The sequence below is a fragment of the Vulpes vulpes genome, chromosome 3 (genome assembly GCF_048418805.1).
Source record: "Vulpes vulpes isolate BD-2025 chromosome 3, VulVul3, whole genome shotgun sequence".
NCBI lineage: Eukaryota > Metazoa > Chordata > Mammalia > Carnivora > Canidae > Vulpes > Vulpes vulpes.
Genome location: NC_132782.1, coordinates 41,719,682 through 41,744,253, shown reverse-complemented (window position 1 = coordinate 41,744,253; position 24,572 = coordinate 41,719,682). Strand labels below are relative to the sequence as shown.

The window sequence follows — 24,572 nt, the reverse complement described above, 5'->3', positions numbered from 1 at the left end:
CAAAGATGCAGATGAACTAACAAAATATTGAAGGACAAGAATAAAGTTGGAGAACTAACTCTATCTGACTTCCAGACTTACTATAAGGCTATAGTAAGTACCCAAGGATTGTGGTATTGGCATAAGAAAAGACAAAGAGATCAATGTAATAGAAAGCCCAGAAATAGACCCACAAAACTATAGTCATTAGATCTCTGACAAAGGTCCAAGGCAATACAATAAGAGAAAAAAAGAATATTTTCAACAAATGGTGCTGGAATAGCTGGATATCCACATGATAAAAAATAAATCTAGGGATGCCTGGGTGGCTCAGTGGTTGAGTGCCTCCCTTCAGCCCAGGGCGTGATCCTGGAGTCCTGGGATCGAGTCCCACATCAGGCTCCCTACGGGGAGCCTGCTTCTCCCTCTGCCTGTGTCTCTGCCTCTCTGTGTGTGTGTCTCTCATAAATAAATAAAATCTAAAAAAAAATAAAAATAAAAAATAAATCTAGACATAACCCTTACACCTTTCACAAAAATTAACTCAAGATGTATCACAGACCTAAACATGAGACACAAAATCATAAAACTCCTAGAAGATTACATAGAGGCAAACCTGGATGCCCTTTAGTCTGGTGATGACTTCTTAGATGCAACACCAAAGGTACTATCCATGAGAGAAAGAATTCATAATCTGGACTTCACTGAAATTAAAAAAACTTCTGCTCTGTGAAATATAATGTCAAAAGAATGAGAATAAAAACCATAGCCTGGGAGAAAATATTTTCAAAAGATGTATCTGATAAAGAACTCATCCAAATTATATTTTAAAAATTCTTAAAATTTAACAATAAGAAAACAATCCAATTTATTATTGGGCCAAAGACCTTAATTAATACCTCACAGAAGAAGATATACAGATACAGATGGCAAATAAGCATATGAAAAGAAGCTCCACATCATATGTCATCAGGGAAATCCAAATTAAAACAGAGAGGTATCACCACACACTCTATTAAAATGGCCAAAATCTGGAACTCTGACAAAAGCAAATCCTGACAAGAGTCTAGAATAGGATCTCTCCTCCATTGCTGATGGGAATGTAATGTCAGACAGCCACTTTGGAAGATAGTTTGGTGGTTTCTTACAAAACCGAACATATTATACGATTCAGCAATCATGCTCCTTGGTATTAACCGAAGTGAACTGAAAACTTAGGTCTACACAAAAACCTACACATGGATGTCTACAGCAGCTTTATTCAAAATTGCCAATATTTGGGAGAAAACAAGCTGACGTCCTTCAGTAAGTGAATGGATACACCAACTGGTACATCCTGAGAATAGAATATTATTCAGTGCTAAAAAGAAATGGGCTATTGAGCCATGGAAAGACCTGGAAGAAACTTAAATGCATATTAAGTGAAAAAAGTCAACCTGAAAATGTTGTATGATATAGGATTCCAACTACATCAAATTCTAGAAAAGGTAAAACCAGAGAGACAGTAAAAGTTTCAATGGTTGCCAGGGGTTAGAGGCATGGGGTGGGGGTGGAGGGTAAATAGGCAGAGCATAGAGGATTTTCAGGGCAGTGGAACTACTCTGTATGATACCAATATGGTGGATATATGTCATTAGGCACTTGTCCAAACCCCACAGAATGTACAACACCAAGAGTGAATCCTAATGTAAAGTGTGGACTTTGGGTGGTTATGATGTGTCAATGTAGGTTCATCAACCGTAACAGTTGTACCCCACTGGTGGGCGATGTAGATAAAGCAGAAGGCTGTGCATGTTTTAGGGTAGAGGAGATATAGGTTATCTCTGTACCCTCCCTTTAGTTCTGTTGTGAGCCTAAAACTACTCTAAAAATATGAAGTCTTAATTAAAAAAAAAAAAAGATGAACTGAGGTATGATGTGTACAAAAACTAAGCAATCAAGTGTTTAATAGAATTTGGTGTAGGCTTTTAATTAATTAAATTAACTTTCTGAGAAATAATTGGTATCCAGCCCTTTGAACTACTCAGAAGTCCATCATTCCTTTCTTTGTTAAATTATTTTTAGTCCAAAAAGTTTAGAGAGATGGAAATTTTTCAGTGACCCAGATTTCAAGTGTGGAGAAAGAAATCTGATCCTAAAAACACTCCATTTGAGCCAAAATTGCAAACTGTTTCTGAAAGCTAAGTCAATGTCAATCTTGTATTTTAAACTTACATAATGACATCAATCAACCTCTTCTATTTATGTTATTATCTTAGATTATGTTTAAAACATTTTAAAGCTGAATCTCAGAGTATTTTCTTCCTGTGAATTAGTGACCTCTCTACTTCTAAGCACAGGAAATGGATTTGATGGGTAAATACCAAAATAGGTCTTTTATATATTCTAGAATATGGAATTTCAAATAGACCATAAACAAAGAAAACAACAAACTTTCTTCCCCAAAGTAACATGAACAATCAACGTTACAACTCTGCGTATTGATAAAGCCACTATGCCCTGGGAGATGATTTGAGGGATACTCCCAATTCATAAAGTTTGATAGAAAAGAGCGATTTTATAATACACTGGACAATTCTGATTATTGATTGTTCACAGATTCAAGTTTGAAAATAAGACCAGTTTTTGCCATACCTTTGGTTAAAATTTAATAATTTGCTTTAACTGAACATTTCTAACGTATTTCAAGAAGCATTATGCCTCGATCGGTATGTGTTTTATGTTCATTGATTCTATTATATGCCAGCTCGAATAAATTCATTCAATGTATAACGAAAGCATATGATCTTTTACACAAACTTTAAAGCAAAAATGCATTAACTTTTACCGCGCAGCTAATTCTCATTTTATCAGTGGCTCCCACTTAAGTTCTGGGCCTAAAATTAATTCACTCCCTCTATTATGTTATACACATCCCACTGTGGCAGGGGGATTGTGTGGCTGTGCAGTTGGGGCTCTAAACCTCGGCCTGAGTTATTACACCTCTAAATAGGGATAATGATAACTGTTAGGGCTGTGATCAGGATTAGCGGATAATTGATGTGAACCACATGGGATAATTTAAGGTGAGTATAACACATTTATACTCAATACATGTTAATTCCCTGCTAAATGGTTTAAAGACTATAAATACAAAGCCATCGTGTTAGCAATGTCTCTTCTCTAAGGATTTAGCTAAATTCATTTGTTGGAGAGAGAGAGTGTGGTGTGTATGTGTGTGTGTGTGTGTGTGTAAGGATTTGGAAGGGTATGTAGTTACTAATTTTAGTAAAATGATCCTATTTATCAGGAGTGGCCAGTTGCTAACTAGACGCTTCTAAGAGGCTTCTCAGTGGCTCCAAAGAATATATGAAGGAGACTTTCCTAACAGGATTACAAGAAGCTCTCAGTTTCTCTGACTGTTGCCATCCTGGCAGCAGAGGCTAGTTTGGGGCTTCATATGAAATAACAACTAACTGTACACATGGCCTCAGCAGCTCCTCCTTGGATATAAAACTGGTCTAAGTGAGCCCAGTGAAAGGAAGGTTTACCCCCCTGTTTCCAGAGACCAAGACCACTTCGTACATACCAGACCAACACTGTGAGGCACTAGAGCTTGCATCTTGTCATGAGCCACTTCTACTGCTACTTTCATGGATTTTAGGTGAGCCAGCAGTTTCTATCCTGGACTTCTTGGCAGAAGGTAACTCCATAGGAAGAAAGATAAAACAATCCCTCAATCTAAAAATGAGCTTGCATATACTGATTTTGTTGAGATAAACTCTCAATCTGTACTATATCAGCACTAAGAGGCAAAATAACTTCTCTTTGAGCCATCTTTGGGAAAAAATACATGTATATAGAAGTATACATATATATCTAAATTAATACCACCTTATTTAACATCTGGGTATTATCCCTGAATTTGCTGCATAGTAATTTGTGTGATCATAAATCAGTCATAACAATTCTCAGGGTTTATATAAGGATCCAATAAGATAATCTGCATAGAAAGCCGTCCTTACCTTAAACAATTTTATTCCAGCTTTAAGTTATCGTTGTTGAAGTCACATCCACAGCAAGCTAGATTCACAAGCATGTATTTAGTAATAGCTAGGGAAACATTGTTATTCTGTATGTTGGTAAATTGAACACCAATAAAAAATAAATTTATTTAAAAAAAGAATTTAGGAAATTTGATTTCATTATAAAACATAAGGATAAAGTAATTAATTCTCAGTACTTTCAACTGAAAATTTAATTTGACTTTAATAAGAAGTATGGCTTTAATATAACCTTCTTCCCATAGACAATTTGTTCGAATTTGAACATAGACTTTCCAAACAAAAACTCCTAACGGTGTTTGAAAGTGTACCCTTTCACTTCTATTAGTCAAGATCCTCTGGTCTTTTTGAAGTAGAAATTAGTACCTTGGCATCTCTTAGAACTTCTATTATAATAAAAGCGAACAGTTTATGATCTAATAGAAAACATATTCTCATTCAGCTCTTCTAAGATAATGTTTGTACATTTATTTTGCTGTTTATTTAACTATCGAGCAATACAATAACCCAGCATTGCTTCCAGCTGTGTCCGGTTGAGTATCTCAGTGGTTACAACTTTAGACATTTAGAAAATCTTCCTGTCTTCCTGAAAACCTTTCAAAGAATATTCTAAAATTCCTTTCCTTTTGCCTAGAAAGCATTTTCTGCAGATATAGTCAGTTCTCAGGAGCTATCTTTAAAAAAAATAAAATGAAAAAAGCATGGACTTTGTAAAACTCCCTTCAGCCTTGAGATTTGTAAGATTTGGATTTCACTGTACCTTCTGTGAAAACTAAGTGCTAAACCTAAATGCAAACCTCTAAAAATATATCCTTTGTAAGAAACTTGACAGCCTTTTTTAAATTTGAGATCGTGTACTTTCAATTAGCAATGTGTAAGAGTGCCAACACTTTTTTAAAATTATTTCCCGCACAAAATAATTCATAGAAATTTACTATAGAAAATACAAAATATAAAAAAGCCAAAAATTAAAATCCTCCATAATGCCATCAACATGTCAGATTGTTTTTTGGGCAGAAAGAGAAGTACCTGTGCATTATTTTTCAGATGGTGTCATGATATACATATCTCCGTATGCTGCATTTTTCACGTTACATCAAACCTTGTACAATATACAATATATATTGGTCTTTACCATCATTTTTAATGGCTGCACAATATTCTGTGGAGAAGACATACAATTTATGGCCCCCACTATTAAAAATTTCAATTGTTCCCAATGCTTTGCTGTTTTATATAAACAGCCCAGCAACAAACATCTCAACGCATACATCTTCGCTCACTTGTCCAATTATTTCCTGTGGGAAATTCCCTAGAAACAGAATTGCTGAGTCAGAATTTAAAGTTTTTGATATATCTTGCCAAATCCTCCTCCAAAAGATTGAACAAATTTACATTTCCATCAGCAAAATAAGAGATTGCCTATACCCAAACCCTCACTGAGCTCATTCCTCTTAAGACTCACAATTGTTTGCTAAAAAAAAAACAGTTATAGTAAGCCTAACCATTTACATACTTGCTGGCAAAATAAAGCGATACATTCTCAAAACCGACAATTCTTCTAAATTCCGCCAACTTTTAGAAATGCTGTTCATGTTTGTTTTTTCCTTATTTTTTTTTTTCCTATAGCAATATTTTATAATGAAACGAGGGAAGAAAGTTTTCCTCTTTTTCCCCTACTCTGTAAATAAGGACTTGCTCAGGACAAGACCACAAGTCCTTTTTAAAAACTACGGAGCAACAACAATCGAATTTGCTCAGAAACCAAGTACTTTTCTCCCATGTGAAAGCCAGCAGTGGGCTAACAGGTCACTGACCCAAAGTCCATCCTCTTCATTCACGGGTGAGTATGTGCTTTCAGATCCTGAAAATTAATGTCAAATTGTGAGTTGTAAGCCACTTAGAGGGATACTTCCTTCCATCCATCCATCCTTCCATCCATCCATCCACTGATCTATTCGTTAATAAATAATACATTGAGCTTATGCACCACGCAAGATAGAATAAGTAGGTTTATTTATTCCATTCATCCAACAAATATTTATTAAGTGACTGCTCCATGCCAAACACTATTTTAAGCATACGGCACTAGGGTCTGTGCTGTTCAAACACACTTCAGTAAAAAGCCTTGGTGTACTGGTCATAATGAAGGACACATGGTTTCGGGTTTACCAAAAGTGAGAAGAACACAAGAGTCACACTAATTATTGTTTTTCCTCATTTCAAACTGAATTTAGCACTTAACACATGTCAAGAGTCAAGAGCGTTCCATAAAGAGAAATCGTCCACGGACCAGAGACCTTCCCTTGATTTGAAAGCTTTTTATTTTTTTTTCTTTCGTATCATTAGAATTTTGCAATGCTTTTTTTTTTTCTACACGAAAAATAGTTTCTAATAGAGTTTCAGAATCTTGTTTTCCCCAGGACCTGCTAGTTTTATCAAGCATTTCACCCAAAATAATATTTCTTCTGTCAAATATTTGGCATGATTTTTGGGTAATGTTCCATGACAGCTGAATGAGTATACACTATCAAAATGCATCCTTTCCCCCTATCTCTATAATTAAATTTAAAATTAACATGCTGCTTTCTCATGCTTCGTTCTGTTGCGCTTGCCTCAATTTCCCTTGGTTACAAAGCCTATCGGTTATGAATATGTATTAGCGTTTGCTGTCAAACCCTGTGAACATCTTCTGGAGCAGAAGATTAGATGTGTTATTTCAAAACAGATGCATCAGTTTAAATCAACCCCTGCAATGTTCACCTACCAGTGAACTTTCATGAGAGACTGAACAACAGAACAGGAGACATGAGTCTGCCAGCCAACGTTCATATTGCCTTTTTTTTTTTCCTTGCTTCAATGAATTTTAGTCAGTTTTAATTTTCATTAACAGTATGATCTCAATGATTCAAGAGCTCACCGGTTCGAATGGAGTTAAAATTTCAGGACTAACCAAGACACAGGCAAATGGATGCCTGAAAGCACCACACTACTTCTGCCCAACCCAACTTGGCACTTCTCTCCTCTTTCTGGAAAACTATTCCCCCAACCTGCATTTACCTGCCAGAGTGATGCCTTTCCCTCAGATGGCAGCTTGGATGTTCCTTCCTCCAGGAAGCCTTCCAGGGGGCCCCCTCCCCAAGGTGAGCAACATGCTCCCACGACACTGTTCTTTTCCTCAGAGCACTGAGCAGTTTTTAACAGAGTAACAGCGAGTTCACTTGTTGGCAGACCCTTCCGTGAGGGAAGGTCTGAGTCTAAGTGGTTTTCAGCTCCCACAGGACAGACATTGATAAGTACCTGTTGCTAGGATGAGGGAAATGAATGAATATATTTTTAATAGGCTCTTCCGTGCTGTAGAAGAGATGCTCATCTGTTTTCCTAATAACTACAAGTTTGAGAAGGAGGCCAGAGAGATGAACAATGGCCAAGTTATAGAATAATACAGCATAAAATGTGGGAAAATCAGAAATAATTATAAATAAAGTTTAGGGTTGTTTGCTATGAGAAAAGGGACAAAAATGGATATCAGACCACTCTGAGCAATGTTCTGGCTCTGTCCAAAACTCAGATGGAGCCGGACAAATCCCTTCATTGAGATTTTTGTTTCCTTGCCTGTAAAATAAAGGCAATAAAATAGGTCTCTATCATCTCTCTCTTAATGCTAAAACTCACTGAAAGGAAGTTGATGGAGAAACACTACTTAGTAGCAGATCAAAGTATTTATAAAAAGCATTGCTTGTAAATTCAACATTATTTAAATTCAGCATTGGTAGGCACACATTTAGAACAGTACCATGGAATTTGTAGTAGGATACACTGACATTTTAATGACATTTATCTTTGCACTGAATTATGGTGTAGATAAGGTGCCCACTAAGCCATTTGCTAGGCCTTACCCTGCTAAAGCACACTTCTATTTTACCATAATTGAGACCTCGATACACACACAAATACACACATTTTTCATTTTAGAATATGATCATGCACTGTTCTGTAATTTTCTCTTTTTTTGCTGAACAGTAAATCTCGACAATTTTATATGCCTGCCTTATTCTTTTTAATAGCTGAATAGTAGGCACATCCCATAATTTATTTATCCGTTCACTTGTTGGCAAATATTTGGGCTGTTTGAAATAGTCCATTTTACTGACAATCACAATGAATATTCTTATACACATATTTCTTCTGCACATGTCATTATTTAGGACAGCACATCAAATTAGAATTGCTCCTTCAAAAAGGACACACTGCATACATTTTACATTCGATACACTTCTGGAAAACTGCCTACCAAAAAACACTTGGGCAATTCACAGTCTCAATAATAGCACCCATTTCCCGGATTCTTTGCCAGCAGTATATATTGGTAATCTTTTTAATCTTTGCCAAGCTGATAAATGAAAATGCAGGTCTTTTTTTATTTGGAGTTTCAAATCAAATTCCTAATAAGTATGAGGATCTTTTCACATGATTAACAGCCATTTGTGTGGCATTTTTCCTTGAATGCATAAAATATTATAAAATATATAAACACAGTTTATGTAAAATAGAACTATATGTGCTATGTGTATGTGCATTTATGGGTAGAAATGAATAAACATACACTGGAAAGATGCAACATGTGAGTAGTTACTTGAGGCAGAGCAGTGGCCGAGGGTGGACCATGGTAAAGGGGACTTTCACGTGTGACTCGACTTTTTACAATGAGAATAGTGATTCCTTCTAGCTTTGCTTTAATAACAAAGGACCGCTAAATAGGAATCATAAAGATGGGTGAAATTGTATTTCACTGGCTATAATCTCTTTCTCTTGCCCTTCTACTTCCAAGAAATAACTCTGCTACTTTATTTATTATAGCCACTCCAGTTGTTTCTCCCTCCCCTTGAAAAATTTCCCTAAGCTCCATCTTAGACACTCAGCTCTCTCCTCCAGGTATCTCAGCTGCACCCATGCTCTCCACTCTCTGGGATCTATAGATCTCATCTGACTTCTCTCCGCCTGCCTGACCCTTCTCCCTGGCTTTAAAAAAATAATAGCCTTGTACTTAATCAGGACATTTGCAAAGAGAGCAGCAAAAAGAACATGCAAGAAACTATGATAAGGGTGAACAGAAACCTAGTAAGGTACTAATCCAGCCTGGATGGTGAGAGAAGACTTTCTTGAGAGAGTGATATTGAAATATGAAGTAGGTGTAGGAGTTTGCTGGGAAATTGTCAGGGAGCAGGCAGGAGCAGTCCATGCTGAGCCCAGCATTTGTTAAGTCCTAACACAGAAATACAGTTAAATCATTCAAATAACTAAAACATGGCCATCATGACTTAAATAATTTGAGTCGAGTTCCAGTGCCAGATAGTTTTGACTGATTTGTTGGAACTGTAAATCCAGACTGAACACGTGTGGGGAGGTGGGACCGGATTGGATGAGGAAGTAAGAATTCCCCCAAAGGGAATAGATGTTATGTATTCTCTACAGTACTAGGGAAGAATGTAGAAAAATACGCTTTAGGTGAGAGTGAAGGGAAATATTTTCTGGTATCTTTGGGGCCAAGAATCAATTTGGCCTCCAGGCTCTACTGTCTCGTAGTTATATGGAGAGTAATCCCTAGCCCATATGAATGTGGTCAGAAATGAGGAAATGGAACAGGCTAGGATACCATGAAAAGGGATCAAATCAGCATTGTCCAATAGGACTCTCTGCAATGATGAAAATATTCTAGAATCTTAACTATCCAATATGAGAGCTACTAACCATGTGTGGCTGAGTACTTTAAATGAATCTTTCATTTTATTCAATTCTTATTTTATTTCACTTTAATTTAATGACCACATGTGGTGGGGCACCTGGGTGTCTCATTTGGTGAAGCGTCACAACTCTTGATTTCGACTCAGGTCATAATCTCAGGGTCGTGAGATTGAGCCCTACGTCAGCCTCCACACTCAGCGCAGAGTCTGGTTGAGATTCCTCCCCCCTCTTCTCTTCCCCCCGCACTCTCTCTTTCATAAATAAATAAATAAATAAATAAATAAATAAATAAATAAATAATTTGAAACTTAAATCAGTCCATCAATCACCACACGTGGCTCATGGTCATCATATTGGACAACGCAAATCTGGAGGAGCATGACAACCTGGTCTCAGAAGTGTTGAGAGACTTAGGGAAGAACGTGTACACACATGGAAGGGGAAGAAGTAGAGAAAAAGAATGTCCTTGGTAGTCGTCAGCAGAGAATGTAGGTAGCCAGAGAATCAGGATTTAATAAAGGCCATATCCATAAAATGGTGGGAAAATAGGGTAAGGGAGGAAAAGACCCTGAGGGACTTATGGAAGTGAGAAGCCAGCGCCTTGGGGGAAAGGTTGGAAATCACCAAGGGACAATCCCAAGGCTTCTTATTTCTAGCAACAGAGCCAGTAGGATCCTGTCATGATTGAGTGTGCTATACCGGGTGACAAATGTGCCATCAAAATGGCACAAATACAGTTCTTTAGTTGTCTGTTTTCTTCATATTTCTTTTTTAATTCTCTGGAAATTGGAAAAAGTAGGCCATGCAGTAGGTCTGCAGGTCTGGCTAAGCTGATGCATTACAAATGAATAGCACCGGGCATTTTGCTGCCTTTCCCTCAGCTTTATATCGAGGTTTTCCGTTGCTTTCTCTATTCCAGTCCTGGTCAAAGCTCAAGGTTAAAATATTTGCTCGCCTAAAACACTCTTCCTTACCCTCTCCGATCCAGATCAATTTTTATAAGCACCTGCTCCAAAAGCACACAGAGAAATTGGAAAGGGCGTGAAGCTGTTAGAGAACCTGTCATAAAATTCAGCACAAAGTCAACAGTGTTCAAGAAGACCAATCTTTCATGTGTGTTGACACAAAACTTCCCTTGCTTGTGTTTTGGTGATGACATAGTTTGCTGACCTCGACCGTGAATGCAACTCAGACATCTCCAAAGAATCTCCTTCATTTCCAATTGTGCCAGCAGCAGTGGTATTGGATTTGCTTTGTGCTATCACCTCAGTGCTGGGGGAGAGGAAATGGGGACCTGCAGAGCTCTGCTGATTTTCTCTTGCCATCAAAAATAGGTTTTTTGATTCCACTAATAGAGTTGGAGTGAGACATGCTCTGACCTGCTGCCTTTGTTTAGCAGGCTATGAATTGACTGAGGCTGCTAAATGCATAGGGTACCATATAATAGTGTTATAGATTAAGCTCTACCTGTTTACCTTCTCATAAGCCTCCATTGAGATGCCTTGAGAAAGGAAAAGATGATAAAGCAATAGATTATTCTTATCTTTTCCTTTTTTTTCTTCCACCTTTTCTCTGCATTGATTTTATTGTAGGAGCTGTTGATTATTTGCTGATTGCACATTAATTCCAAGTTGCCAGGGCAGAGCGTCTGTGTGCTATCAATTTAACATGCTTGTTTTGTTAATGAAGTCCTTCTCCTATTGGATTCCCACTCCTTAAAGCAACATCCCAAAGGGAGGTTGCCTTGTGGCCAGCGGGACCTGAGCCATACAATGGGCTGGGAAGTTGACAATCTGTCCCTGGATCCTGGCTCTGTCCCATGGAGTAATTCAACTAAGTATTTTTGAGTTTCATTCTCCTTGTGTGTAAATGGGAAGTAAAAATGGTTACATTCCAGGCTGGTGAAAGGATCAAATAACATGATACCAAGCACAAAAGTGCTTCATAAAATCTTACAATACTTGAAAGATAATACATTTTTATTCATCATTTTTACCTCCCCTGATTTCCAGGAAGAGTTTTAGTCCAGTTATGAGGAAGATAGAGGTGGGTGGACCGCTCAAGCAAAGAGAAGTCATATAATGAAAATAGATAATTGTTCCAGAAAAATTGTGCAAGTCATTCAAGCTCTTTGGGCTTCAGTTTCCTTTATTTCTAAAGTGGGGATAATAAGGTTGTAGTGAGGAGTCAATAAGATAGTATCTGGAAAATACTTGGAAGAATAAGTGCTCAGTTAACATAGATATTATATATTCAGTAAGTAGAGGTTAAACCACATGGCCTCTAACAGTCTCTTGATTCCAACTCCTACAGTTCCTAAAAGAAATTAAACTTTGAATAACACAACTATGCTTTTGCATTCCTTTTAGTTGTGCTAGGAAGTGGAAGCAATGAGTTACAAAGACAAATTCACTTAGGATACAAAGGCATCATTTCTCCATCTCCTACTTCATATTTCATTAGCATTCAAAAGTTTTTAATTAACGTCTTGATCCTCATCTTTATTTTTTACTTTTTTACATCTTGTTTTAAGTTGATCCTTATCTTTGGAACAAAGAAATTACCTGGATAAAAGTACTAGAAAAGTAACTTGTGGATTTCATTTTCTTTCAAGTGATGGTGTCCAAAAAGCCATATATCAACCTGAAGGCATTGAAACTTATTCATAGACTTGTAAAATGGTTGTTACTCAAACTTTCCTGTTTGCACTTGCAATGCTTAGAGAAATGACATGGTCTGTGGACATTCATATTATTTTGATGTCAACCGTATTTTACATTTTCTTAGCAACTTCAAAAACTAGCTATTATGTAAAGAAGGATAGCTGTGGTTTGATGATTTTATAGGAATGCCAATAAGTGGAAATTATGGCCCAAGCAAGGGAAATGCAGTTCTGGAAAAGCTCTATTGAGACCTGTTATATACTGAGTTTCTTCTGAGAGTCTGGCTATGTAGGTTTCTGAGTATTTCTTTCCTTGAACTCTCCATTGTTGGCCTTTGCATGCCACAACTTTGTTTCTTTGGTCCTGGATGCCCTGATGGGAGTGTAGTTTGCCTACACTTTCTGGACTCACTGGGTTGGGTCCTGACATACTTCCAACCACAATTGTGTCTGTGTATCATCTCCTGAAATGTCTATTCTGGCCAACATTGGGCCCAGAGCCAGGGGTTGGCCCTACCCTATTACTCCATGCTGCCATTTGCCCAAGCCCTACTGAATATTTAGCTTAAATAGAAATCTGAACCATACGCAAAAGGTGAGCTGTTTATGCTCAAAATAGGAAAGACAAAGACATTGAGAAAGGCAGAGCAAAAATCCCAGCAAGAAGTCCAAGGAAAATGTTCAAAGAAGTTCTCAGAACAAACCTATCTCGAGAGTGAACAGAATCTATACAATGCACAGATAACTTAATCTGAAACTTAATCTGAAAAGACCAGAGAGGTTTCCTAGAGTGATTCCAAGTCATTTATACTATCCCACAATAAATGTAAGCATTACATGCTTTATTCTTAAATGTTACTACTAAGATTTATACCAAAAAGATAAGAGATAAAGGGATCTAGTGCCAGAATCTTGGCATTTCCAAGAGCATGTCTTTAGTGATTGAAGTACAAATCACTGCCTTTCAATTCCATGTTGCAGGACAGCAGCTGAGGGCAATTTTTCCTGTTACACCTGTGGCCTGTGGGCCTAACGCTCATGACAGATGGACTAAACTCCACTGAAACCAGCTCATGCATCATTCTTCTCTAGGTCTCCATGCTGTGCTTGGAATTCATATTGTCTCAAGGGCCTAATGTTTAGTCCTGGTCGCACATTTGCCATCGGATTATTCCATTTGGTGTCTGTTGAGTCTGTTAAAAATGGAGAGACTTCATTTTCCTCTGAAAAGTATGTCTGCAAACCTCAACTTCTTTTTTTTTAAAACCGTCATTAGATTTTCTATGTTCATGCAAGCTCTGAATTGCAATCTATTCTCCCTCAGCAGAACCGGCTATTCCAACTGGTCATTTCAAAATCAGTGATCCAGTCTTTGAAACATTTAAAGCAAAAGTATAAACAACAACATCAATGAAAACAACTCTGGAGATTGATTATCCTGTTTCATTGGGTTTCCTCCAGGCTGATGAGTGGCTTGAAGAGAACACCCACCCCCACCTTCTGCAGCAGTTTCACTTTCTAACATACCAACTTCATAATGTCAACTGTCCTAACAGACCCTAGAATTCAGATTCTTTGTGTTCTTAGCAGAACAAACCACCACATTTCTGTTCATTCCAGAGTCAAAGCTGTCATCGTCTGCAGTTACGTTTCTCTGAATGTTCTCAAGCTGTCAAAATGTTTGCTGTGTCTATCAAAATACGCCAAATTCATTTGGGGCATTGGACATGAGCAGCACTGAAATTCTGCAGACAAACAGGGGTCGGATAAATAGTTACATGACAATTAAAATAAGAAAAGTGTAGGCCAGAGCATGCCTTTGCTACTAGATATGATTATATTATAAAGAAATGATTAATACAAGTGGGACATTAATTTATCTTTACAGGTAGAACCAAACCTGTTATGCAAAACAGGATATGGGCAGATTTTTTCAGTAGTTAGCAATGCTTTTCGGCAGAGAGAGCTAAAGATGAAAATTTATGCCAATTACAGGCCAATATAATGGTTCCATTTAATCATGCTTTATTAATTTCAAAGTGGGATTCCAAAATATCGTATGTCTGTTTCAAATTAAAGTGGATACTCCCAAGCACCCTCAGCGGATCTTCTGAAATCCTAAGAACATATTTTAGCAAACATAATGAAGTAGGAAGAATGGAGGCTCATGTCTACCTAAATTCCGCAGCACGAAAGAACACTTCTTCCAATTCGCATGAGAAACTAAAAGTCATTTTGATGTATGCTGTTTACTATGCATAGCTGCAGAATTCCAAATTAATTAAGATGGAAGGTAGTTATTCATGTATAGTTAAAATTCCTAAGGCCTGTTGTATATGCAGAATTAAAATGAAAACTTTTCATTTCATTTTGATGGGCATTGCCCCAACATTTAACCAAAAAAGTTGGAGACTGGATCCCTTGCACCGGATCTTGGGACAATGAATTGCCAAAATTGGCTTTGAAAGGGAGCTGTGTCACTTGGAGTGAAGCAGGGGAGGATGTTTGCAAACTGCCAATTGGCATTTCCAGAGTTCTACTTGCATGCTCCATGCAAGGACAGTTGTGCTGGGAGTCACCTTAGAGATCTGTTATTCCCACTCATGACCACAACTTCTGGTTTTCCAAGACTGTGGTGTTCTCTAAGAAAAACCATGTCCAAGAATTAATCCTTCCTTGATGGCAGTGATATTCAACAACAGCAGTCGCAAACTAAATAATATTATTTAGCCCACAGAAAGGAAGGATAAAGTTACTCTGCTGTCAAATCCAAGCCTGGACGATTCTTTTCAATTCCCTGTTTTAGCCATGGAATATATAATTTTAAGGGAAAAACCTCTTTCATCCTAGTCTTCATGAACAATTCAAAGTCTCCAGCAAAGAAGATTAAGGCTTACCTCAAAGGCACTCTGGATTTTGAGAAAGTCACCCACACCGAGCTGGTGTTCAAGCAGAGGCGGGCAGCAGTCTTGGTCTGTGGTGGCACCTCCTGTTCTCCTGGGGCTCTTCGGCCCAGGCTGTGGCCCCGTATTCAAGTCAGGTGCATTCTGGTAACTCATGATGGCTTCACCTCTTTTCAGCTGCCTTCAACTACTTCTATGGTTTTTTCTTTTTTTAACCCTTCAACAGGTGCCTTTGGAAAGAAACCCAATTTCACAACAGAATTCCAAAAGGAAAACACGTTTCAAGGCAGACTATGAGGAAGCAAAATGTTGAAGCCAAGAGGTAAAAGGCATAAAAGCTCTCGACCCCCACTCTTCTTTAATGCCATGGTTTACTTTCAAAATCTACAGTCAAATCCTTTTCAAACACCCCTCCTTATAGTCTGCTTAATCTGGCTTGATTAAAAATGCCCAAGGCTTCCCCCATGTTTATACCAACTGACAGAGAACACAGCTTCTAAGTCTCATTTTAAATGCATTTAAAAAAGCAACTTCTCCAAAATCTCTTTGGCTAACCTTGCTTCTACTAACATGTTGGGGTTTTAAGCTCCATTTTCTTGTGTGACGCAGCTGAAGGCTCCTGTCCCGGTGAAGTGCTTGCCTCCGAAGGCCACCTTCCCAGCAGTGTGGAGTTTTTGTTTTCATCTGTTCCTGCTGCCTTTATGTGTTTCCTGGCAACCAAAGTCAAGCCAACAGAAAACTTTTCCTTCTTCTTCGCCACCACCCTGCCCTCCTCCCCCCCCCAACCCCTAATTACTGACCTGAAGTTCTGAATATGTGATGTGAATGTTGGGGTTTTTTTAAAAGGACAATTCAGCTCACTCATTTTTAATTCAACTTCATTCTTATATTGTTTAAAGGCAAGTATTATAAAAGTATTTTCTATGAAGTGTGTTATATATTATGAAATAAGAGGGAAGAGAATGACATTCTGGACTTGTATGTTTTTCCACACAGGAAACATTTTATTCTTGATGAATAAGAATCTGTTCCTTACCTTCTCTTTGTCTTAGTTTCTATGTATCTAAAACGGGGGTGTTGTCCAATTCATTGAATATAAGGGGGAAAACCACAACATAACATGATAAACTTTGTAATAAAACCACTTACTGTACCATCACTGGCTGGGCTAATACTGAGGGAGGAAAAAAAAAAAAAGTTAACATTTTATTTTATTTTATTTTATTTTATTTATTATTTTATTTTATTTTATTTATTATTTTATTTACCAGGTGTTAGGCACTACACTAAGCACACTGCATTCTTTTTCTTGTTTAGGTTTACAGTAACCCTGAAAAGCAGACAAGATCACTGTCTTCATTTCATAGATGAAGAGGCAAAGAAAATGCCAGAAGCCATGGAGTTAATAAGGTATGGAATGGGGGTGGTGGTGGCTCCCTAGCTTCGGAGAGCGCACCAGAGGTGGATGCTCTCTCTGCACCTTACGTTCATCTTTGTAAAACTGAGAAGTTGTCGCTTGGTATTTTCTAAGGTCTCTTTCAGCTGTTTCAGCTGCTGTTCACAAGGCCCAGGGTGATACACAGTACGTTCCCTAGAACACAGGGAAGGAAGCATCCTCCAGGCATTCCTGGACCAGTTTAGCAAAAAAAAAAAAAAAAAAAAAAAAAAAAAAAGAAAAGAAAGAAAGAAAGAAAGAAAGAAAAAGAAAAAGAAAAAGAAAAAGAAAAAAAAATGTCATTCATCCATGCATCCATTTAATGTATCCATCTCTCTGCCCATCGTTCATTCCAAACACCACTTATTAAGAACCTACTGTATGTCACGTCCTGAATTGGACCTGGTGCCTGCGCCTGAGGGGTTTATAGGCTTGTGGGAGCAATTACCTGGCTAGATCATTTTTCATACCAATCCCAACCTCTTGCAGTTTACAGTGCTGGGTTGAGAAGGATTCTGAAGTCATAGGACAAGAGAGGCATTATAGATTACAGACACGTATCACAGGCACAGAGGGGCAAAGGGGGGCATGTTTACTGCAAATTTGCCTCCACTGTTTAGACCTCCAGGTAAGTCAGGAAAATGTTTTTTAGCCCTCATTTTATATTAGGATTTTTATAATATCCCCTAAGTCATCTCACATAGAGACAAAATAGGTCTTTGTGCCATCCTAGTTGGAAAATTAATACTAGCTTAGAATCAGCTGGATCAGTCCCATAAATGTTTATAAAATATTTTATAGTGATATTCTGGAGAGTTGGCCTTCGTTCAGGAGGAGACACTAATGAGGGAAGGCTGAGGAAATAGAAAAACCATTTTCTGAAGCTGTGCCGGGTGAGGTAGGTATCCCACTGGCTAACGATGCAAAATTCTGTAATTATTCTAAGACAGTCAAAATGCCTGGCCTACTTAGCTTCCATAAAGATGCAGCTCTAAACGTTTTCATTAGTCAAAACAGGAAAGTATAATGAGCAACTAATAAATTACTGCAGGAGTTAATCAATTGACACAGTTTTCTTTATGTAAAATCACGGCGTTGGAAATCATTCTTGATCGTAGAGTCTTAAATGGCTTTCACCTTCTTTGTAACTGGGTGGTTGATTTTCAGGTTAAACTTCCACGGCACCGTAAAATCCCAAACTAGCCTCTTGACTCTGCTGAAATGTCCCTTCTTGGCTTGCCATAAATCAATTATGGTTGTGTGAAAATCTGCCACAGCCCAGGCTAATGCTGGGCTCCGTGCGTGGGGCAATGTGCAGTGAGGAAGACAGTCTGTGGTCTCCAGGAGTGGATGGTTCATCAGGGGAGAAGGCTGCAAACCAGGGGACCCTTGCCTCCGTCCCCTGCAGGGACCCACCAGCACTCACCAGCACAGTGGGGCGCTCACCCACAGAAGAGGGCAGAGCAAGCTGATGCACCCCCAGGCCCATCCTTCCTTTGGAACCTTGGGACTGAACCATCCTCCCCACTGATGTCCTTATCATAACCCCCTGGCCCAGCCCATCATTTATACCCACCAGCATACATGTGGGCCTCCTCTTTCCTCCAACACCCCCCCCCCGTTTCTTTGCTCTCCCCTCACACAAAAGCCTATTCTCACCGACATGCTTCATCTTTGCCTACAATCCTCCCTCCACTCCTCACTGTCACAGGAACCAGCTTTCTCTTACCAACCCAGTTTTCCACCTAACCCTCCTGAGTCAAGGATGCCCCAATTCCTGTTCCTTGGGGACAGCAGAAAGGTGTGGTCCCCTGGTGTCCTTGCCTCCTGAGCTCATCCTTCCCAACATGGCCCCAGTGGCCACACACCCCACAGCTCAGTTTAAGCCCCACCTCCTGCCAGAGCCTGCGGGAAAGCGCTAGGCTTGCCTTTGGCAACTTTTAAGCCTCAATAAATATTAGCTTCTTTCCTTCCTTGTTCCTGATCCTCCCAGTCTGAATTAATTACTCCTTCCACTCTGCAACCACAGCATTTTGTTTATACTTTAAGCACAGCACTTTTTCTTTCTGCCTTGCGGTGTAATTAGTTGCCTGTGTATCTCTGTCTCCTACCACATTAACTCTCTGAGAACAAGGATAATACCTCACTAATGCTCTAGACGTACGTTGCCAGCACAGAGCTCTGCATAAGCCAGAGTCATGTGTGCTCATTCGTAAAATGGGTTGAAAAGAAAGTGAACTTCACCAATAGCTTTGAGTGTTGGGGGAAGGGTCCTGGGAGTAGGAGGCATTGAATCAGAAACACAGCAGAATTGAATGAAAAATAAAATGAATGAGGGAAACCAACTTACGACTGTATCTTTAAAACACCTAGAATAAACCACAGAGGCACTTTAGAAACAAAGCATTTTTTATACACACAATTTCTACGTAGGGTGGAAATGCGTGGAGACCCTATGAGGCCCAGACACTGATCCTCTAGGCACCAGGAAAGCGATGATGAATGAGACACACCCATCAACCCTCAGAGACACAAATAATGCTAAAAGTCCATCTTAAATTAATCCTACTTGTTGAGAAAGCAGATCCTCAGTTGAGTTTTAGGCAACACGTTTGCCTTTCTGACCTGCTGAACAGTGTCCAAAGTAACAAAACTGTATTTTTTGTAACAGCACTTCTCAGACTGTCCCAAGTACTTGAACACTGAGAATTCACAAAATAATGATATCTCAAAATAACTAAATACATAATTCTGCAAAAAGTTGCGTATTGTAAGTTTACGATCCGGTCTGTGCAAAGCAGTGGCAGCCAAATTTTAAAAATACGTGGAAGTGGAAGGTAAAATTAAGAAAATTCTAATTATTGGTGAGTATTTCTACCATTTGAAAAGCGCCTCCTACCACTGTGGTTTTCTTGTGTCAGTAGACACATAGGATCCGTTGAGCTGGATATGGAAATCACTGCTTAAGAATATCCTCAGGTTCAGGGCAGCCCTGGTGGCCCAGTGGTTTAGCACCGCCTTTGGCTCCAGGCCTGATCCTGGAGACCTGGGATAGAGTCCCACGTCAGGCTTCCTGCATGGAGCCTGCTTCTTCCTCTGCTTGCATCTCTGCCTGTCATGAATAAATAAATAAAATCTTTAAAAAAAAAAAAAAACTATCCTCAGGTTCAATCTTTTTATGCACATTCAGATGGATGTGCCGGACTGTTCATCACTTTGGAGCACCTCTTTGCCTTAACAAATCCTGCTCCTTGGAATTCCATGTCCATGCCCACAGTACATGTGGGCTGGGTGTCAGCGGGGGTTTCACTAGGGAGCCGCTTTCTGGGCAATTACTCTGAATTACCAGAGTTAAGTTACCAAATTCCTTTACGTTACCTCTCTGAGAGGACGCTGAAGTTGATTCTACTAGGAGTTCTGGAACAGTCTGTCAAAGTCACCTTGAGATCGAACACTTGCATCCACGTATAGAGCCACTAAAACGTAGTCATAAAATCATTGCATGAAAGGAGTGACTGGAAATCCAGTAAACATTTATTGATTTTTCTCCTTGAAGACAGACAGAAAGCAGGTAGGTTGAAAATGAAAAATTATTGAGTTCCAAAGACTGTTAGGCACTTTCACAAATGGTATTTTATTTTAACCTCATGATATCCCTGCACGATACTTAGTATTTTCCCAATTTTTTTGTTGTTGTTTAGTGATGACAGAACCAGACAAGATTAAGTATCTTGCCTAACCTCACATGATGTGTAAATTGCATAAATATAATAACACCACGAGATGGTCTCTGCTAAGACTTTACACCAATGACTTCATTTAATTTACTTTGATATCCCATGATGTGGTCACTATTATGGTCACTATCTTATAGATGAAGAAGCTGAGGCTGCATCTCTAGATGATTAAATAACTTCTCTAAGATCACCCAACAAAGAAATAGCAAAAGAATTGAAAACCGAGATCCTTCTATGTACTCCATGGTGTAAAACCCTGCACAGAGCGATCTGATAAACACCAGGGTAAATTGGAATCCAGCTTGGGAGCTGAGATGTGTAAAAAGTGAGGAAAGAGAAAGCGCACACTAAGTAATGAACTCTAAGTAGTTTAGAGTTTGGAGTCAGAATATTAGGGTCGCGTCTTGGTCCTCTCACTTTCAGGCCCTCTGCCCCTGGGCAAACTGAGTAATGACCCAAAACAAAGACAGCAATATTGCTTATCTCAGAATTGTTTTAAGGTTAAAATGAGATAATATGGTCAAAGTTGTATGTAAATTATAAAAACATTATGCACATGAATTACCATTAATAGTAAGTACACAGTCAGAGGAAGGCAAATTCCCTGCAAACTCAGGGAGACCAGGTAGGAAGGAGTTCACAGGGGGGGACTACAATCGTAACTATAAAAGGGAATGAAGCAAAATTACCCACATTATGATATTTTATATTGAAGCTGAGATTCTATGATCATTTTCATTGCTTCTAGGAAGTTCTTACACCTAAATTCATCCCAGAGAGAACAATGACCTGTCGATTTTTTTTCAAGATTAGTTATTAAATGCAATTAGTATGTGTGCGTGTGGTGTGTGTGGGGGGGAGGGTGTCACTTTGAAAAAATATTTTCTGCCTTAGGATTGCTAATGGCAACTATCAAAGTTTTCTCTAAGAAGACCTGGTCTGTTTGGCGCCTGTCTGAATCTATTTTTAATAATAACAGAAATAGCTTTTTCCCATAACCAAAGTAGGGTCACAACTGTGTGTCATAATGTGACCTTCTTAGAGTGAGTGCCCAGAGCCCCAGAATGAGATGTTTTATTTATAAAGCATTAAACACTTCTTTCTAGAAGTTAAGTGGATTTGAATTCAATATGAATTCTCCGAGTGGCTGAGCCTCAGGGAAGATACTACATGCACATATACAACATATACGGACGCAAAAACATATACGTGAACATGTACAAGGGAGACAGAAACAGAGATTGAGAGAGGAGACACGTAAGAGTGTGACACTGGGAGCTTCTCACACAGGTTGCCTCATGAGGGAGGACCCTGGGCAGCCACAGTGCTGGGGTGAGCACTGATCACACACTGGGGTGGCAGAGGTAAAATGTGGAGATAAAAATATCTCTGGAAGGGATAAAATACAAGAAGATGAGGGCTCCAGGGTCAGGGTCAGGCAACCTGGATTTTCATGCAGTCCCTGCCCAGATCCGTGTTAACTCTGGACATGTATCTTCTTTGGGCTTCAGTTCCTACAGTCCTCAGTGGAGACGATTCCTACATGCCCATTTCCAACCCTTGCTTTGAGGTTCAGATGAGATATGGAAATACAAGACAGACAGCTTATGTATAGAAACGTATGCTGTTCCCATGCTTATTATTATTAAACTAATATAAAATGTAAATATAATCATTATAATATACTTACTGAGCACCTAGCACAGCTAGCTTGCTTGGCACGTAGTAAGCACCAAATAAATATTTATTAAGTGAATATCTACTAAAAAGGAGCTCAAAGAAAAAGGGAAGAATTTGGCATTTAACATATCATTTTATCTATTTTGTATGTTTTTTTTCCCCTGGGCCAATCCTCCATGATCACACCACCACCAAAACCCTAAAAAAATCCATACTACTGTGAAAAATGCTGCCATTTCACCTTTGTTTAAAACATTCTGTCTAGGGAAGAGGAGGGAAAAAAAGCAATAAAAAGGAATTCAAAACTTATTTAAAAAAAAATCAAAGTTCTGAGACAAACTGTACTTTAAAAGATGGAAAGCTGGGATCCCAAGACAGAACACTGCCTAAGTAAATATTTCCCAAAGAACACAGTGCTCCCAAACACAGTGCTCTGATGAAGAGCCCTAAAGGCCAGGGGGCTCTATTTCTCCATGGCAGGAGCAGCAATAGTCTTATTAATATCGGAAGTACACTCCTAAATCAAGTTGTTGCGAGTGTACTCCCAGAGAAGTCATCTTACAAAATGCAGATGGAGTTTTGCAATCATTGCCTAGACCAAAGGCTGTCAGCGAAAATGGATCTTAATTTACTCAACATATTTTGATTTTGTAATTTTCGAGATTAATTTTTGCCAATGTCTGAAAAACATGAGGTCCTTTAAAGACAAGCGTTAAAAATACAGTCTCAGTTGAGGCGGGGAGTTACACATGTGTTGAGCAGATGGTAGGAATGCTGACTATGTGCGTTCAAGGCCACGTCAGGTGTGTGTGTGCATGTGCGTGCATGCATACGTGTGTGTGTGTGTGTGTGTGTGTGTGTGTGTGTGTGTGGTGGAAAGTACTTAGCTCAGGGAAGAGTTCAACCCCCTATTGAGAAAATGCAACAGTGGTAATGGTCTAGGGCATAAATTTACCAAGCAGGATGCTACATTTCGGGAAGTGAGTCTGGTCTCAAGAGAAAAATGATGCAAATTTATGACAATACCCAGCTGTGTGATCTTGGGGAAGTTATTCAATTTCTCTGGTTTCAGAATCTTCATCAGTAAAGTTAAAAGATTAAACCACATGATCTGTAAAAGTCCCTTCCAGTCCTCAGTTTTAAAAATGGGGGAGGAGAAAGTATAAGAATGCTATGGGCTTCCCAGAAAAAGAAAAGATGTTGTGTTCCAGGTGGTATTACTGCATTCATACGGGTAGTAAGTACTTTTTTTTTTAATGATGACCATGAAATTATCATAGGGATCAACTAATGGATCTGTCAAGCATCTGGGCACCTGCCAGACCCTGAATGCTGCACTGCCAGCGTCTCTTGTTGGATTACCAGTGAAGAGTTTAGCACTTGATAAAGGCAAATGGATTCTCTGAAAAGAAGACAACGTAAATGTAGTTGTTTATTCGCCTAGTCATTCACTTTCATACACTGATACTATGTGCCGAGCATAGTGCTCAGCACTGCTGATATAAAGTGACAATGACAGCTACTCTCCTGAAGCTACTCTCCTGGTCTAGTAGGTGAAATAAACCAACCAGCAAAGGATTATTATTGTATAATAATCCAGTAGTGATTATATGTAGTCTATAACACCTATAAATATACACACGAGTAGATATTACCGTACTATTCTTGCAGTTAGTGTAGCTTTAAAATGTTTTCAAGCTAGAAGTTAAGAGAACAGTGAAAATCAAAACCTCAAAACAGGATTTCAGCTCAAGCAGGCGAAGGACCACTGATGCCCAGCTGAGTTTATGAGGACAAGAAAGCCATGGGCTCTGGGGTCAGTTCAACTTATACATCTAGGAGTCACACAACACTCTTCCTGTCTGCTCAGATGCCCATGGCCTTGCCCATTCTCCAGTGGAGCTTGCATATCGTGATATTGCCCGTTTCTCATAATATTGGTTATTCAGTATAATCATTTGCAACATTGAAGTATAAGTGCTTGAACCATCTCCTTGGGCAGATTCTCATTCTCCTCAGTTCCTGTATACATAAACTCCTAATTGCCAGAGTTAATGTGGCAAGGGCAAGTTTACAAAAGATCAGATGCCAAGGCATTTCTGAGGCTCAAAAAGGCCACTAAATGAGCCATTAACATTCTCCTCCTAGCTGCCTTGCAAGCAATTTGGGTTTCCTATTCAACATCTCTTTCTTGCCTGTCTTGCTAATAGAACTCCCATTACATACAGAATATCGTGCCCAACACCAGGGAAGACAAGCTGACCTCCCAGATTCCCTTGCAGGCAGAAATGACAATGACACAATTCTAGACAAGGAAACCATAAGTGGAATACTGTTGGGGCCCTGGAGAAACTTTTGTTTCATATAAAACAGGAAATGTCCTCCTTC

At 39.0% G+C, this 24,572-nt stretch overlaps 1 protein-coding gene and 1 long non-coding RNA gene across 12 annotated transcripts in view; one reads left to right on the top strand and one right to left on the bottom strand.

The window, feature by feature from the left end:
* Positions 1-16,044, bottom strand: part of WDR49 (WD repeat domain 49) — a 126,747-nt gene extending 110,703 nt beyond the window's left edge. For 5 of the 11 annotated variants that reach the window (XR_012000387.1, XM_072752295.1, XM_072752296.1 and 2 more), the window contains exons 1-2: positions 15,888-16,033; positions 15,327-15,562 (exon numbers count right to left, since the gene is read on the bottom strand). Coding sequence is in view for 9 of the 11 variants with exons in the window: in XM_072752295.1 (XP_072608396.1) it covers positions 15,327-15,488 (162 nt within the window). In the remaining 2 variants the exon portion in view is untranslated. Of the gene's footprint in view, positions 1-15,326; positions 15,563-15,887 lie in introns of all 11 variants that reach the window. The other 6 variants (XR_012000388.1, XM_072752299.1, XM_072752302.1 and 3 more) reach the window with 5 other exon arrangements.
* LOC140598211 (uncharacterized) overlaps positions 15,550-24,572 on the top strand; it is a 30,433-nt gene continuing 21,410 nt past the window's right edge. Inside the window, exons 1-2 of the long non-coding RNA XR_012000390.1 lie at positions 15,550-15,654; positions 16,650-16,742. This is a non-coding gene — a long non-coding RNA (uncharacterized lncRNA). The remainder of the gene's footprint in view (positions 15,655-16,649; positions 16,743-24,572) is intronic.